We start from the raw sequence: 14,479 nt of genomic DNA on the forward strand, positions 1-14,479 counted from the left end.
GCAGATCAATAAATTCTGCCAATTAAGCTTCTGACAAACCAACCTGCTTTTTACCGGAGAGAGTCATTATATTGGAAATGACAGTCTCCTCTTCAAGTCTTTTATGTTTAGCTAGAAGGCTTTCTGTGTGCCTTCTGTCGCTTGTTGTCACACGACCTTCTGAGTCGTTAAGGCGTATCCAACAAATAACCAATCGTCTATTGAGTAACGCTGACCAATTGTAACTGACAGAAACACTAACCAATTATTAAATAATCCGTCAGTACCGCAGCCAATCAGTGCAGAAAGAGGGCGGGCCGTCAGCGGAAACCGGAAGCGCCTGTAGGAGCTGTGACCTGAGAAGGTCTCCGGCTTTTTGCTAGAGCTGCACGGTGAACGTGGCTGTTAAATTCCGAAAGCTGTCTTTCCGAAAAGCACAGCAGAGCTGCGATGTTTAGGTGCAAGACAGTATGGAATAAACTGGCTCCGCTGGCCCGGGCCTCGTCCACGCGGTGTCTGCAGAATGCGAGGAAATCAGGCAAGTTGAAAAAAGCGGAAGTCTGTGGCTCAGCTAATCACTTGTGAACTTCATTTGTAGCTGAACGGTTTGCACAATTTCTACACAAGTCCAGGCACAGGTAGAGTGAGGGTCCAGTTTGGTGAGTGCTTTGGGGTGCTGGCTAATGCTAGGGACTTTATTTGACAGTGTAAACAGTAAGTTGAACCTAATGAGACACTTAAATTGAGTAGATAAACACGGTTGAAGTTTCATTCAGCACTGCGGTCACACCGAGTATGGAAAACATTCCTCACGGAGTCGCGCGCAATTTCATGCAAAAAAAATATATGTGGGAATTCAGTCAAAGTGAATTTTTTTTTGTCACGAGCACACTGTATTGTGGGTCTGACAGCTCCATGACGCTGTCATTAAACCAGTTATTTTTTATAGCAACAGTTTATTGCACAGTAATGACAGACTGACTATATTTCCCGCTTATTAAAGGGATAACGTTACTTGCCAACTAAAAAAAAACTTTAAATGTTTGTTTTAAAAATTGTTTGCGTAGAGTTCAGATTTAAAATGTATAATTTTTCCGATACAGGGTTTTCAACGCAAGTTAACGTTATGTCTGACTCATGAGACCCTAATAAAAAAATCGATTACAGACATTTATTTGTTCTTTGGAAACAAAAGATTATTAAAGATTAATTCCTGAAGTTACTATTTTGTTTTATTATAAAAATAGATAAAAAAAATCCCCCATTAATGAAAGTCATTCAGTTAAACAATAGTTTCTATAGCAAAAAAAAAAACTATTTAGAACATATTTAGCATCTTTAGAACAAAAATAATTATATTCTTTTTTTAATACTCTATCACAGTGTAGCCCCAAATTATTAATTAAGTGTATTTTTACATTTTTTCAAATATCCTTTGAATCACTAGGTTTTATCCATTTGTCAGCAAGACGTTTTTAATAATTTAAAACATCAAGTATGATAACTTATTCAGAATAAGTATTTTGTTTCAGTTTTTAATTTAAAATATTTATTACGCTAAATAGTGATGGAACATTTTCACCCATATTTTGACATTTTATCTTCACAACAGTTATTTGAAACATTGAAGTATACACATTACCCGGATCTTACATTTAATATGCTGTGTATATAAAATCATTTTATAAATATACATATCATTTTTATGGTGGACTTCTCAGCGCTGAGACATGGGAGAAGGCTGGAGATGGTTCAGAAAGCCCAGATGTCATCCGGGCCAGCAGGAGGGGGTGGAGAAAACACACTGTATTACGCCCTGATTGGAGCAACATGTCTGGGGGCAGGAGTTTATGTAAGTACCCCTTTATGATTGGCTTATTCATCAGTCCCATATTGACAGTGCACAAAGTATATTTCCTCAGGTAATTGCTTTAAGTTTTACCGATATTAAAATTGTTAATACTATTGTGGGTTGTGATTAGTTTGTGAATAATGTTGATGTTTATTTGCATGAGCATACTCTAAAAAAGTGTCTGTCATATGTATAAGATATACAACATATAAACACCATTGCTGTGCTATGCTCTGTCAGGTTGTTAACACCTGTACCTTTTTAAAAATGATGTTAGATGTGTTCCATAAATATAACTGGGATTAACATGTTCTGTAGCAGACTTTGGTGAGACTTCATCTGGTGAAGCAGGTTAATAAGATAATTCTTAGATTTGCAGAATTGAAAGTGATTGTTGTTTATTGGTTTGTGTGTTTTAAGGCATACCGCACCGTCTCAGGGGACAAGGAAAGATATAATGATCGTATGATCGAAATTGCCAGTAGACCAAAACAAGGGCCACAAGCAGCTGAGGCTTTAGGTAAGAATCAGAATCAGAAGAATCAGAATGAGCTTTATTGCCAGGTATGTTCACACAAACGAGGAATTTGTTTTCGTGACAGAAGCTCCGCAGTGCAACATAACAGCGACAGAACAAAAAACACAATAAGGAATAAAAAAATACAAAAAAATACAAATAGGTGGGTAAGGAATGACAATATACAAATTGACAATGTATGGCAGGTATATTACAATGAGCATTTATGTATGTACATGTATATTATGTGCAAAAAATGTAAGTGTACACTAAGTATGTGTGTTAGATAAATACGTGTATTTGTATATAAATATAAATAGTGTAGTGTGTTCAGTTCAGTTAAGTAAATACACTAAACACATGAACACACACCAAATAAGAAATCACTGGTCTCATTTAATTAGCAGTTATCAAGTTGTTCCAACTCATACATCTAGTTTAATTTAGTGGTATGTTGTCTTTTGTGTTTCAGCTGAAGTTTTGGCAGAATCAAAAGAAGGTGAGTAGTTATTCTACACACTGAAGGTTTTTTTTTTTTTTTCTGTCTATGTATGCACATCATTCACATCCTTACACACAGAGCACTACACTCCCTGTGCATGTGTTTCTGAATTCAATGCAAATCCTAAGCTTTAACTTATATTTGCTAGTTATCTAATGACAGTGTAATTTTTTTTCTTTTCAATTCTAAATTGTTTGGGAAATGAAGATAAAGACTTGGTATAAGTAATGCAGTGCTGTTGTGCTCTGAGGTCGTATGGCTGTGGTTGGTATTTGTCTGTGTCACTGGTGCTCATTTGGGTGTTAACATGCACAGAATGTCGTATGAAACCACTCTCAGTAGGTAATGTTTCTTGGAATTCTTAACTCTGCTTAGTCTTAGTTTTTTTTTTTTTTTTTAATTCTATTTCTCATGAAATAAAGATTTTTGTTTTGCATGTGATTTGACCTAACACTTTTAAAGAAATTTTTAACAGCCAAGTCTGAAAGAAGAAGAATTTTTATCTAAAGCAAACTTTAACAACCTTCTATAGGTTTTTAAATTGTTCTTTTTTATGCAATTTCAGCTTATTATTCGCCCTGAAAATAGCCAAGGAAGCTGCCATGGCTTTAAAACACCAAACAACCAACACTGTGTTTGATTAACTAAGAAATAAATGCTTGCAGCTTCATTATTATTTGGTAATTTACTAACTATAAACATGTTTTATTTTTTATGGGCTGAAAAATTATCTATTGCATTAGTTCAATTCATTCAAAAACCTGATGCATTGTGCAAGCATCAAAAAAGTTATGAGCTCTTAGTTTATTAATATGGTCTTGATTCATAATAGCTTACTTCCATTTGTCGTCTCTAAGTGAATGTACAGCGATTATAAACTTAATTTTGTTTGCCACTAGAACTCTACTAAAAATTGTTTTAGCATGCTAGTTCAGTAGATGAGCATGCAACACTGGACTAGTAATTAGTGAAATGTTTAGGATCAATAAATGCATACCCTCTTATTATAAACAAATCTATGGTTCTTGTGATGAGTTGTGCATGTAAAATGCATATATACTATCGTTCAAGTAAGATCTTTTTGTTGTTGAAAGAAATTAATACTTTTATTCAACAAGGAAGATGCATTAAACTGATTAAAAGTGACAGTAAAGTATTTTACATTGCAGAAATTCTATTTTAAAATGAATGCTGTTCTTTTGAACTTTCTGAACAAAATATATCACGTTTCACCAAAAATAAATGGCATAACTTGATAATAGCATTGATAATGAGAAATGTTTCTTGAGCACAAAATCAGCATATTAGAATTATTTCTGAGGGATCATTCGACACTAAAGACTGGAATAATAAATACATTTTCAATAAATAAATAAAGTTTAATTGTAAAACATGAAAAAAATCTTACCAACTGCAAGATTTTGAATGATAGTGTAGATGTGCCTCTACTAATATACAGTATAACAACAGGAGTTCCAGATTTGGACTTCAAAGTTAGAATGATGTGATGATGTTGATGTTTTTTATTATTATTATCCAGAATGTATGTTTTGTTATAGATCAACCATCAGCTTCCAATGAAACTGAAGAGAAAGTCAAACATGTTCAGTTAGTGCCCCGTGGGCTATACATGGTCACCGTTTCTGGTTTAATTCCTCTATACAGTATAGGATATAATAGATATAAATGTCAAATGTAAATGAACTATGTCTCATTAAGTTGTGCATGATTTTTGGGACACTGCACAGCACAATGCATGTGACTGTCTATTTAATGTTCCTATTCATTTTAATGTTGTCTGTTACACTCCTAACAGTTCTACATTAAATGCACTTTCCTATATTTTAAATATTTAATATAACTTTAAAAAGCATCAGTCAGGAATTAAAAATAGCCCTTTTCACACAGTTATACCATTAAATTGACATTAAAATAAAAAAATGCGCCGTTCACACAGGCAACTGGATGAATTTGTCGGTATTTTTGAAAGGTCCTGTTAACACATGATCTCTTTATGGCAATTTACCAGTATTTTTCCACTAAAGTGTGTATGTGTGAAAGGGGCTAATGTAAATGGTCAGCCATCTTTGAATTGTCCCTGTGTCCTTCCACTTCTACTAATACATGGTGAACTGTCTCCACTGTCAGGCGTGTGACTGCTTTGTTGGTAACTCCATTGAAACTCCTCACCCAATCACCTGAACATCCATTTGTTTTTATTCTAAATTTCACTTACTTTGCCTTTTCAAGTTAAGAGGGTAATCTTTTAAGTTTTCTTTCTGCCATTGGGCCAAGAATGGTTGGATTGAGGTGATGTTCTATGAAGTTCTTTCATTGATAGACATGTCTGATGCTTGTCTTGTCGTCTTCGTCATGTCATTTGTCAGTTGTGTATTTTGCATCATACTTTGTCTTTGTCACCAACCAAACATTTCTACCACAAGGACTCCACTATTTTCTTTCCTCCTTTTTACTGTTCGTCCCACTAACTCTGTTGTTTTGAAAAAAAAGAAGCTGTCTTGGCTTGTTAATTTTCTTGCTTCAACTTCTTCATTGATGTTAAAGTGTTTGGAAAGGTTCTTAGATGGCTAGCTTATCCATTGTCTGGAGGATCTGTCCTGTCCTCCGCTGATGTTTTGGAGAAACTCTCATCAGGACTTGTTCTGGAAAAATGTTCTGTTAATGCCCAAGTTTCTGTTAGACCTTTTGATTGGCACTGACACATGGACCCAGCCTCATTTTAACTTCTTTGTGGAGTTAGATTCTTGGAAGAAGATGAGTGTAAATGTGGAGAAGTCTTAAGAGAAACTCCAGAGAATTATCTATCAAGATAGTCTCAGATGTGCAGACACTATTTCAGAAGATATGATGCTCTTGATGATAGCATGGTAATCCTCAACAAAACATGAAGATCCTGTCATTGAAGTTTTTGCAACTAATGCAGGAAGTGGAAGAACACCCTGATACCTTCACATTCACCCATAACGTAACCTTTCCTCATGTTTTCCATCCTGCATATTCTTTCTTGATCCCGGATCCTGTATTTTTCCCTTTTTTCACTGGATGAACCTACCCCAAATGAACCACTCATACAACCCATCAAATCATGAAAATGTTCGATCTAGAGCAGTGAAAAAATGCTAAATTATCTATTCATAATCCTGCTTTAGATGCTGCACGTCTGGAATCTATCCCTGAACCATCTTCAGAGCCAGTTAAGAGTGGTAAGAGCCGAAGAATGTAGAGTGGAGGATTATTCTGGTGCTTCTTCTGTTTAGTCAAACTTCTTGTGTTTTGCTCATTGTGTGGCGTTAGAGCCTGTTGCTGAAGAACCTACTCTAACAGAACCTCCTGCTGAAGAACTTCTGGTAACAGAAGCTGATGTGGAGTCCACTGAAAGCGAACCTGTTGCAGAAGGTCTAGTAACAGAATCCAATGTAGAAGAATCTGTAGAAGCTTCTATTCCTGAACCCACAGTGGAAAGCCCAATAAGAGAGCCTGTCGTTGAAGCCTCTGTAACCGAACCTGTTGCAGAAGCTCCAGCAGTTACACAGAACGAAGAGCCCTTAGCTCCTGTAGTTGAGAGTGGTAAGCTTGACACATCTGCATGGGAGTCCATACATTTTTTTTTACAGAGGAAAATATTTTTGGAAACTGAGGTTAACGTCTTTACTCCCCTCTTACATCGGGATTAAGAAACCGAGCCTACACCTGTAATCATCGCTGAGCATGTTCCGGAGGCTTCGTCTGTTTCTGAGATTGGTAAGAGTCCAGTTTTGACTGGATGGGAATCAGTTTTAACATGTTACCGATGAAGATACGGATAATTACATTTACATTTTTTTTACATTTACATTTAATCATTTGGCAGACGCTTTTAGTCTCAGTCTAGTACAGAACGCATAGCCAGGTTTTTTTTTAAATAAGAATATGAAAGACAAGAAAAGAAAAGTGTTAGTATTAGTTGGTTAAGTGCTGGCGAAAAATGTCTTTTTGAGATTTTATTCTTTTTTTTTTTTTTTATTACTTCATTCTCCCATATGGACACCTATTTCAAAACTACATATGCACTTTTTTTTAGTTTATTTATGAAATATATCTTGGCCTGTCTTAGATTATTATTATTATTTTTTCTTGTCTGTATAAACCACATTGTCCTCTCTTCTTTTCAAGGCCTTATATTTTTCCCCACTCAAGTATTTTGTTCCTTTGAATGGTTGTTTTGTGTGACTGTTGTAATGCTAATGCCTAATGCTAATGGTATAAGGTCGCACATTTACGACCAATTTGCAGCCATGTTTCCAGATAACTTGAGGTACAACTTGCACTAATATGACTATAAAATGCTAATCTCTTCCCTCATCTAGCGTTGTGTTCCTGAGATCACTCGCATATTCTTGTTCAGATAATGTTATGTGCATTCACTAATTCAGTGTTCAGGTCAAGTTTTTTTCTAGTAATCATCTCTTTATTTAACCAGCTGCAGATTCTAAAGCAGCTCCTGCTGCTGAACCCATTGAACCCACTGCTGCTCTCTCGGATGTCCCTGAACATGCTCCCTATCTGCTGATTGGTGGAGGCACGGCTTCGTTCGCTGCAGCTAGGTCCATCCGGGCACGAGACCCTGGTGCCAGGGTGAGTTTGAATTATGATAAAACTTACATGATATTGTAATCATCAATACTTTGAGCAGAGGTTTACTAGGGCTGGTTGATATGGCCCGAAAAAATGTGACCCTGGACCACAAAACCACTCTCAAGTAGCATTATATGGGTCAAAATTATTGATTTATCTTTTATGCCAAAAATCATTAGGATATTAAGTAAAGATCATGTTCCATGAAGATATTTAGTAAATTTCCTACCCGTAAATATACCAAAACTTAATTTTTGATTAGTAATATGCATGGGTAAGGACTTCATTTTGGATAACTTTTCAGTATTTCAATATTTGGCAGTCTTTTCATTATTTAGATTTTTTTTTTTTTTGCACCCTCAGATTCCAGATTTTCAAATAGTTGTATCTCGGCCAAATATTGTCCTAACAAACCATACATCATTGGAAAGCATATGTATTCAGCTTTCAGGTGATGTATAAATGTCAGTTTCGAAAAATTGACCCTTGTGTGCTGTGGTCCAGGAACAGAAATGTTTCACATCAGTCGATTTACATAATTATGACAATAGATTTCAAATCTTAATTTCTTTGAAATTGAAAAGCAGATTTTTGCTACAAAGTTAATGTTGTAGAAACCAGATGGTCATAGGCGGAAATCGCGGGGGGGTCCGGGGGGTCCGGACCCCCCCTATCTGAGGGTTGTCCCCCCCTAAAATATAATTGAAATATGTGTATTGTAAATAATATAATGAGATATATAGTTAAACTAATTTTGTAAGTAGTAAAACAATACGAATGCAAACTGAGCAACAACAAAAAAAGTTTTAAACATCTCGAGTTCCCCCTGCTTTGCCTCACATTGCTTTGGTCCACTGCCTGCTCCCCTTTTACCTCACCACCACCGACACACACACACACACACAATCCGGTGCGAGAAAACATTGTGTTTCAGTAGTTGTGGAAGTCCATAAGTCTAGCTTACTTTATTCACATTAAACATCGTATGACGTGATTATTTTCTCTTTAATATAGATGATGCTGAGTCATTAATAAGTCGTGTCCAAAAAATATTATTGTGTACCAATTTACTTTTGTCACCGATGTAGTCTGCGCTGTTAGTGATTATAACGGGCGTTTTATACAGGCGTTTACCTAGCTTGTTTAATAAAGTCTTACACACACCCAAAGTGTAGGCATATACAGTCTTGTACGTTAGATTAGACTAGTGTGGGTGCGCATTTAGATTTTCCCACGTTCACTATGATTTAGTCTGTTTCAGTGGCGGCTCATCGGGTGAGGCAGGGGAGGCACAGTTCCCCCAAATTTTGAGGTGAAAATGAGGAAGATTTAATGTTAATTAAATTCACTATTCATTTCAAATCATGTCTCAGAATGTATATATTTTTGTTTGTAATTTCACAGTTGTAATACCATTACATGAAAGCTCCGCTTTTCTATGGCGAATGTGCCAAATCTGCTGATGTAATTATACCGCTAAGTGAAAGAGAAGGGGAGGGGGAGGGCAGGGGAACCAATCAGCATCGAGTGTTCACTTTCAGCGCTGAGGAGTGCTGAGAAAATTAACATCATAGAGGAGGCTAGCCTCCCTTCTGGAATATCAACCAACCATCATAGAGACATAAATTAGATATTAGTTTGAACCTGTTTTTATACAGTCTATGGTTTGAACTCCCGGAGCTGCTGGGCTGATAATTTACCAAGTATTTATAATGAGTAGCGATATTGAATATATTTTCTTTACGGTTTCTGACTAAAAGCTGCCAAAAAGCCATTTTAAACTGGTTAAGCAAATAATAATAATAATAATAATTGGCAGGGATCCCCAGACCAATACAATTAGTTTGCCTCCTCTATTTTAAAATTCACGAGCCGCCACTGGTCGGTTTATTTCATTTAATATAGTTAATCTAATATAACATCATACTAAGAGTGCAGATGTTCTCCAGATATTAGCATAACAAATGTGATTTTGATTTTTATAAAAATTGAATAAATAAGAAGTTAATATTAAGTGCATTTTAGGCACCATATTGCCTGTTAGCTTTTTATGTTATGTCTAAGAGTGTGTATGCCTTCATTTTGCTAGGCATGGCAAATGTTTTTATTTATGCATGTTTTAATTATAACTGTGAAGCAACAACATTGCTATTGAATGTGCTATATAAATAAATAAAAGTTTTCCATTGTATTTTGGTGGCTTGATTGTGTAAACAACTTCAAAAACATTGCAACAAAAAAAAATTGTTTTGAAGAATGTTTTCGTCAATTTAGTCAGCTTTTTCATTGAACCAAAAAGAAACTTTGAGAAGAAGGATAATGGAACGGTCTCCATGCAATAGCAAGGCTTTCCTCTCTGTACACATATCCTTAAGTACAATTTTGCCTGTTTTATTGGTGTCCCCTTCGAAATTTGCTCATGAGAAATGTTATGTTTATTGTCCCCCCCAACATTTAGATGAGATTTTCGCCCCTGCAGATGGTTATTTGTGTTTTTGAACTACCGGTACTCTTTATGGTTAGAACATATAACATTTTCTTTTTGTCTCTTAGAAATGCACTTTTGACAGTAGCTTGAGATAGGATGCAGATGTAAATTCGTTTTCATTTATCAAAAACTGTAACATCTGTAAAAATTGTTACAACCTCATTTTTGTATGTAGAAATTAATATATTCTGACTGTTTGATTTTTATTCTAATTACCAATTGGTCTTCCATAGTAGCATTAATTTGGATAGTGATAGTTCAAACCACACATATAGTGCCTCAATACCATGGTAAAAATGTAACCACAAAAAAACAGCAGTCTAAATGCATGTAAATGCACAAACCCTGTAGGTTAATCACACAAATACTGTAATTATATTGTTTGTGTATGTTTGTTACACAGGTGTTGATTGTAACAGAGGAGTCTGACCTGCCCTACATGAGACCTCCTCTCTCTAAAGAACTCTGGTTCTCTGATGACCCCAAAGCCGTCGAAACACTGCACTTCAAACAATGGAATGGCAAAGAGAGGAGGTGTGTGTCAGAATTTTCCAGAACACATAAAACCAGACCACACGCTAATGTGCTGGCTTTGTTTCAGACCATTGCTCATTTTTGTGATATTTATTTATACTTGTTTTAGCATTTACTTCCAGCCTCCCTCGTTCTACGTCAGTCCTGCAGATCTTACTAAAGTGGAGAATGGGGGTGTGGCTGTGCTCACAGGCCGTAAGGTGGGAAACTCTGACATCAGCATCTCGTGTTACTGCGAAGCTGTGCTCTAAATTACATACACGTGAACAAGTCTAAAAATGATGAGATCACACAAGAGGAGAAAATGTTTTATGGATGCATAAGTGTGTGGGAATGTGTTGTCCTCATCATACCCCCGTATGTGTGTGTGTTTTTTGTACCTGTGGTGTAGGTGGTACACATGGATGTCAGAGGAAATAAAGTCAAACTGAGCGATGGTGCAGAGATCTCATATGAAAAGTGCCTGATTGCCACAGGTAAAATGCATGTATAATATACACATAAACATACAGAGGTGTAAAATCTATTGCTGACTGTCCTATAAATATATATATGTGTGTGTGTGTGTGTGTGTGTATTAGGTGGAGTACCTAGGAACCTGCAAGTGATTGAAAGAGCAGGAGAGGAGGTGATGAAGAGGACAACCCTCTTCAGAAAAGTATGTCTTACTGCACATTTTGGGTTTTTGGACAAGCAGAATTAAACAGTAGTGTACAAATGAGATCCTCCATTAGTATGTTAAAGTCAACATGAAATCAAAAATTTGATTTATCAGCATGCAATACATCATTTAGACAATGAAAACTTTCCTTATCAGATGGAGGATAAAGTCCTTCATGTTTTTTTTTTCTTTCTGAACATTTTTTTTTTTTTTTAACTTTTCACCATTTGCACTTCAAATGGGTTTTGAACGTGGTTTTATTTGGACAGAATACGATTATACCTTAATCTACAGTGTCAGCATAGTGAGACATTCAATATTAGATATTAGCATTTTATATGGCCACAAATTGTATATATTTTTGGAAATTGGGAATAGAAAGTCATGTAGTAAACACAGTTCTAATTTTCTTGTGTAAAATATTTTATTCACTTGAAATTGCTCTTTGATGCAGTCTCTCTATTTATACTGTGTATATATATATATATAACCTCCATATGTTCTTTTTGGTAGATTGAAGATTTTAGATCACTAGAGAAGATCTCCGGAGAGGTCAAGTCCATTACCATCATTGGTGGAGGGTTTCTTGGTAGCGAGCTAGCATGTGCCTTGGGTCGCAGATGTGAGTCCAAACACTCAGCTGTCATTTATCTATATGTGTGTGTGTGAGAGAGAGAGAAAGAGAGAGAGTGTTTTGAGGTTCTCATGTTATAAAGGTTTTATTTTTATGAAAATGCTTCTGACTACTCCCTCTCTCTGTAGCCACTGACGCTGGTTTAAAAGTGGTACAGATGTTCCCAGAGAAAGGCAACATGGGAAAAGTACTGCCTGAATACTTGAGTAACTGGACCACTGAAAAAGTCAGGAAAGGTGAGAGAACGAATAAAGGACATTTGCTCAAGCAGACCAACATTGGCTCAACAAATACTGTGTGTTTTGAGGTTGGGGCGGGGGGTAGGATTACCTGTTTCAATGACTGTGTTTGAGGAACCTATTTTGCTGTAAATGTCCAGATCAGATGTAGGCATCCTGAAAAGCTTAAACTAACCACAGCTAATCTTTTGACCACTCATAGAGGGTGTGAGCGTTATCACAGAGGCTGTAGTGAAAAATGTGACCTACAAAAATGATGAATTGGAGATCAAACTGAAGGATGGACGACTGGTGAGTCTGCTTTTCCATCAGCCAGTCATAACCTGGCCTGATCATCTGTATTCTAATAAAAATGTAATATAGTTAAATCTTTCTCTCTTTTTTTATTATGTTGTTTTAGTTTAAGACAGACCACATTGTGGCAGCAGTAGGTTTGGAGCCTAGTGTGGAACTTGCCAAATCTGCCGGGCTGGAAGTAGACTCTGATTTCGGAGGGTACCGGGTTAATTCTGAGCTCCAGGCTTGCTCCAACATCTGGGTGGTACGTAAGCCTGAGGGCTTCTCCAGCAAAAAAAAAAAGCCACTGATTACTACTATTATTACTATACTGTTGGTGTTCAGGAGACCGTACCAAGCCAGAAGATCCTAAATAATTGCTGGTTAAGTTTTCACAGGAACTGTACTGGTTCTGATTGCATCATACATTTCAAAAGTAAGGTTCTTCAATGTTTGTGTTCTAGGCTGGAGATGCTGCATGTTTCTATGACATCAAGCTGGGCCGTCGCCGTGTAGAGCATCACGATCACGCAGTGGTCAGTGGCAGACTTGCTGGAGAGAACATGACCGGAGCCAGCAAACCTTATTGGCATCAGTCAATGTTCTGGTAATCTCCAACAACGCACATTTGAATGTGTTTTTAATTGCATTATTCAGCACTCACAATGTGCCGTTGCCTTCAGGAGTGACCTAGGTCCAGATGTAGGATATGAAGCCATCGGTATAGTGGACAGCAGTCTGCCCACCGTGGGAGTGTTTGCTAAAGCCACAGCCAAGGATACACCAAAAGCTGCAACCGAACAGTCAGGTACACAAACATTTGCTAAAATGTAGATCACAACTACTATGGATTTGTGAATTACCACTTCCAAGGTACCATCAATTGTAGAGTGCAAACAGAAAACACACTAAAACAACATTTTCTCTGTTTGCAGGCACTGGAATCCGCTCAGAGAGCGAGACCGAGGCAGTTGCCGGGGCATTAAAGTCAGAAACAACTGCCACTCCACCTCCTACCCAGCAGAAGGAGGATTATGGGAAAGGAGTGCTATTCTACCTGAGGGACCAAGTTGTGGTCGGTATTGTACTGTGGAATGTCTTCAACAGAATGCCCATAGCGAGGAAGGTGAGCAGAAATATCACTCCTTCCTTTTATCCGTCTTTTTTTTTATTTTAGATTTTTAATTTGTTGTTTTGTCTGTTTATTTGTAGATAATCAAAGATGGAGAACAACATGCTGATCTCAATGAGGTGGCCAAACTTTTCAACATCCATGAAGACTGAACAATCATTTCTCTTTCTACTCTATCAAGGGCACTCAGTCCAAATCTATGTGGAGTGAACTTGGGAAAGACACACACACACACACACACACACACACACACACACCCCGAAGAAACACACACAGGCTTACAGCAGCCTGTCCTCTGCCATTCTGACCTCACAGTCTCTGAGTTCAGGAAATGCCATACTGACTCCAAGCTCCAAGACGGCTCTGTGGCCATAGATTGTTTAAAACCTGTACCACTCAATTTTCTACTGAGGGAAATCTATACCTGTTGTTTGAGGCCAGTAAATGTTTATCTCACTACTTAAATGCATCACTTCCAAACACCTCCTTGAAATCAGACAGGATATCCACTTCCGTTGAATGCTGCAATAAAGTTGCTTTTCAAATAAAACAAAACCAGATGAAAGACATTCCTCTGACGCCAGGTCGCACAGTGTTTTCTGCCTGCATGAACAAAGCAGCTGGTACAAATAAGACTAAATAAAAATAAATTATTTTTAATTATGTCTCAGAATTTGTCTCAAGACTTGGTGCTTGTTGAAACATTTGCCAACACTATTTGGCCAATCCAGAGGTCAGAGAAACTTACTGTACCAACCCTTTCCCAAGTGCAAGACACCCTGAATGCCTGTGTGTCTGATATGAGTGTGACCCCGAGGCTTTTGAAATGCATAGAGAAGATGCAATATGTTAAGGCTCATTAAACCTGGGATTGCCTGCAAACATGTTACTAACATAGCCTTGACCTATTTCCTTATGCACCAGTGCTCTGATATAAAGGTCAGAGTAATTACAAATTACTCTTTCTGTCTTTCTGCTGAGCGATAGCCATAGAAGAGATAGCCTTTGAGGTTTATTGAAATATTTTGAC

The 14,479-nt window shown here is 37.0% G+C and overlaps 1 protein-coding gene across 3 annotated transcripts; it reads left to right on the forward strand.

The window, feature by feature from the left end:
• The first annotated feature begins 298 nt into the window (after positions 1-298).
• LOC132141530 (apoptosis-inducing factor 1, mitochondrial-like) lies at positions 299-13,857 on the forward strand. Of its 3 annotated transcripts, XM_059551106.1 has the most exons (20): positions 299-517; positions 1,701-1,831; positions 2,252-2,351; positions 2,821-2,847; positions 6,021-6,074; positions 6,166-6,438; positions 6,547-6,612; positions 7,331-7,485; positions 10,377-10,507; positions 10,617-10,707; positions 10,899-10,983; positions 11,089-11,165; positions 11,682-11,790; positions 11,931-12,038; positions 12,244-12,332; positions 12,442-12,582; positions 12,782-12,924; positions 13,001-13,125; positions 13,253-13,443; positions 13,530-13,857. In XM_059551106.1, the coding sequence occupies exons 1-20, from the start codon at positions 430-432 to the stop codon at positions 13,599-13,601; spliced, it is 2,256 nt and encodes a 751-aa protein (XP_059407089.1). In that variant the 5' UTR covers positions 299-429; the 3' UTR covers positions 13,602-13,857. The 3 variants fall into 3 exon arrangements, with proteins under 3 accessions (XP_059407089.1, XP_059407090.1, XP_059407091.1); XM_059551107.1 differs by lacking the exon at positions 6,021-6,074; XM_059551108.1 differs by lacking the exons at positions 6,021-6,074; positions 6,166-6,438; positions 6,547-6,612 and having other exon boundaries at positions 300-517.
• The last annotated feature ends 622 nt before the right edge of the window (positions 13,858-14,479 follow it).

The sequence above is a fragment of the Carassius carassius genome, chromosome 5 (assembly GCF_963082965.1).
Source record: "Carassius carassius chromosome 5, fCarCar2.1, whole genome shotgun sequence".
NCBI classification, from domain to species: domain Eukaryota; kingdom Metazoa; phylum Chordata; class Actinopteri; order Cypriniformes; family Cyprinidae; genus Carassius; species Carassius carassius.

Coding starts and splice junctions, on each gene's coding strand:
- LOC132141530 (XM_059551106.1), top strand. CDS start 430: ATGTTTAGGTGCAAGACAGTATGGAATAAACTGGCTCCGCTGGCCCGG. Junction 10,708..10,898: donor CTGTGCTCACAGGCCGTAAG/GTGGGAAACTCT, acceptor CCTGTGGTGTAG/GTGGTACACATGGATGTCAG. Junction 12,333..12,441: donor AACTGAAGGATGGACGACTG/GTGAGTCTGCTT, acceptor ATGTTGTTTTAG/TTTAAGACAGACCACATTGT.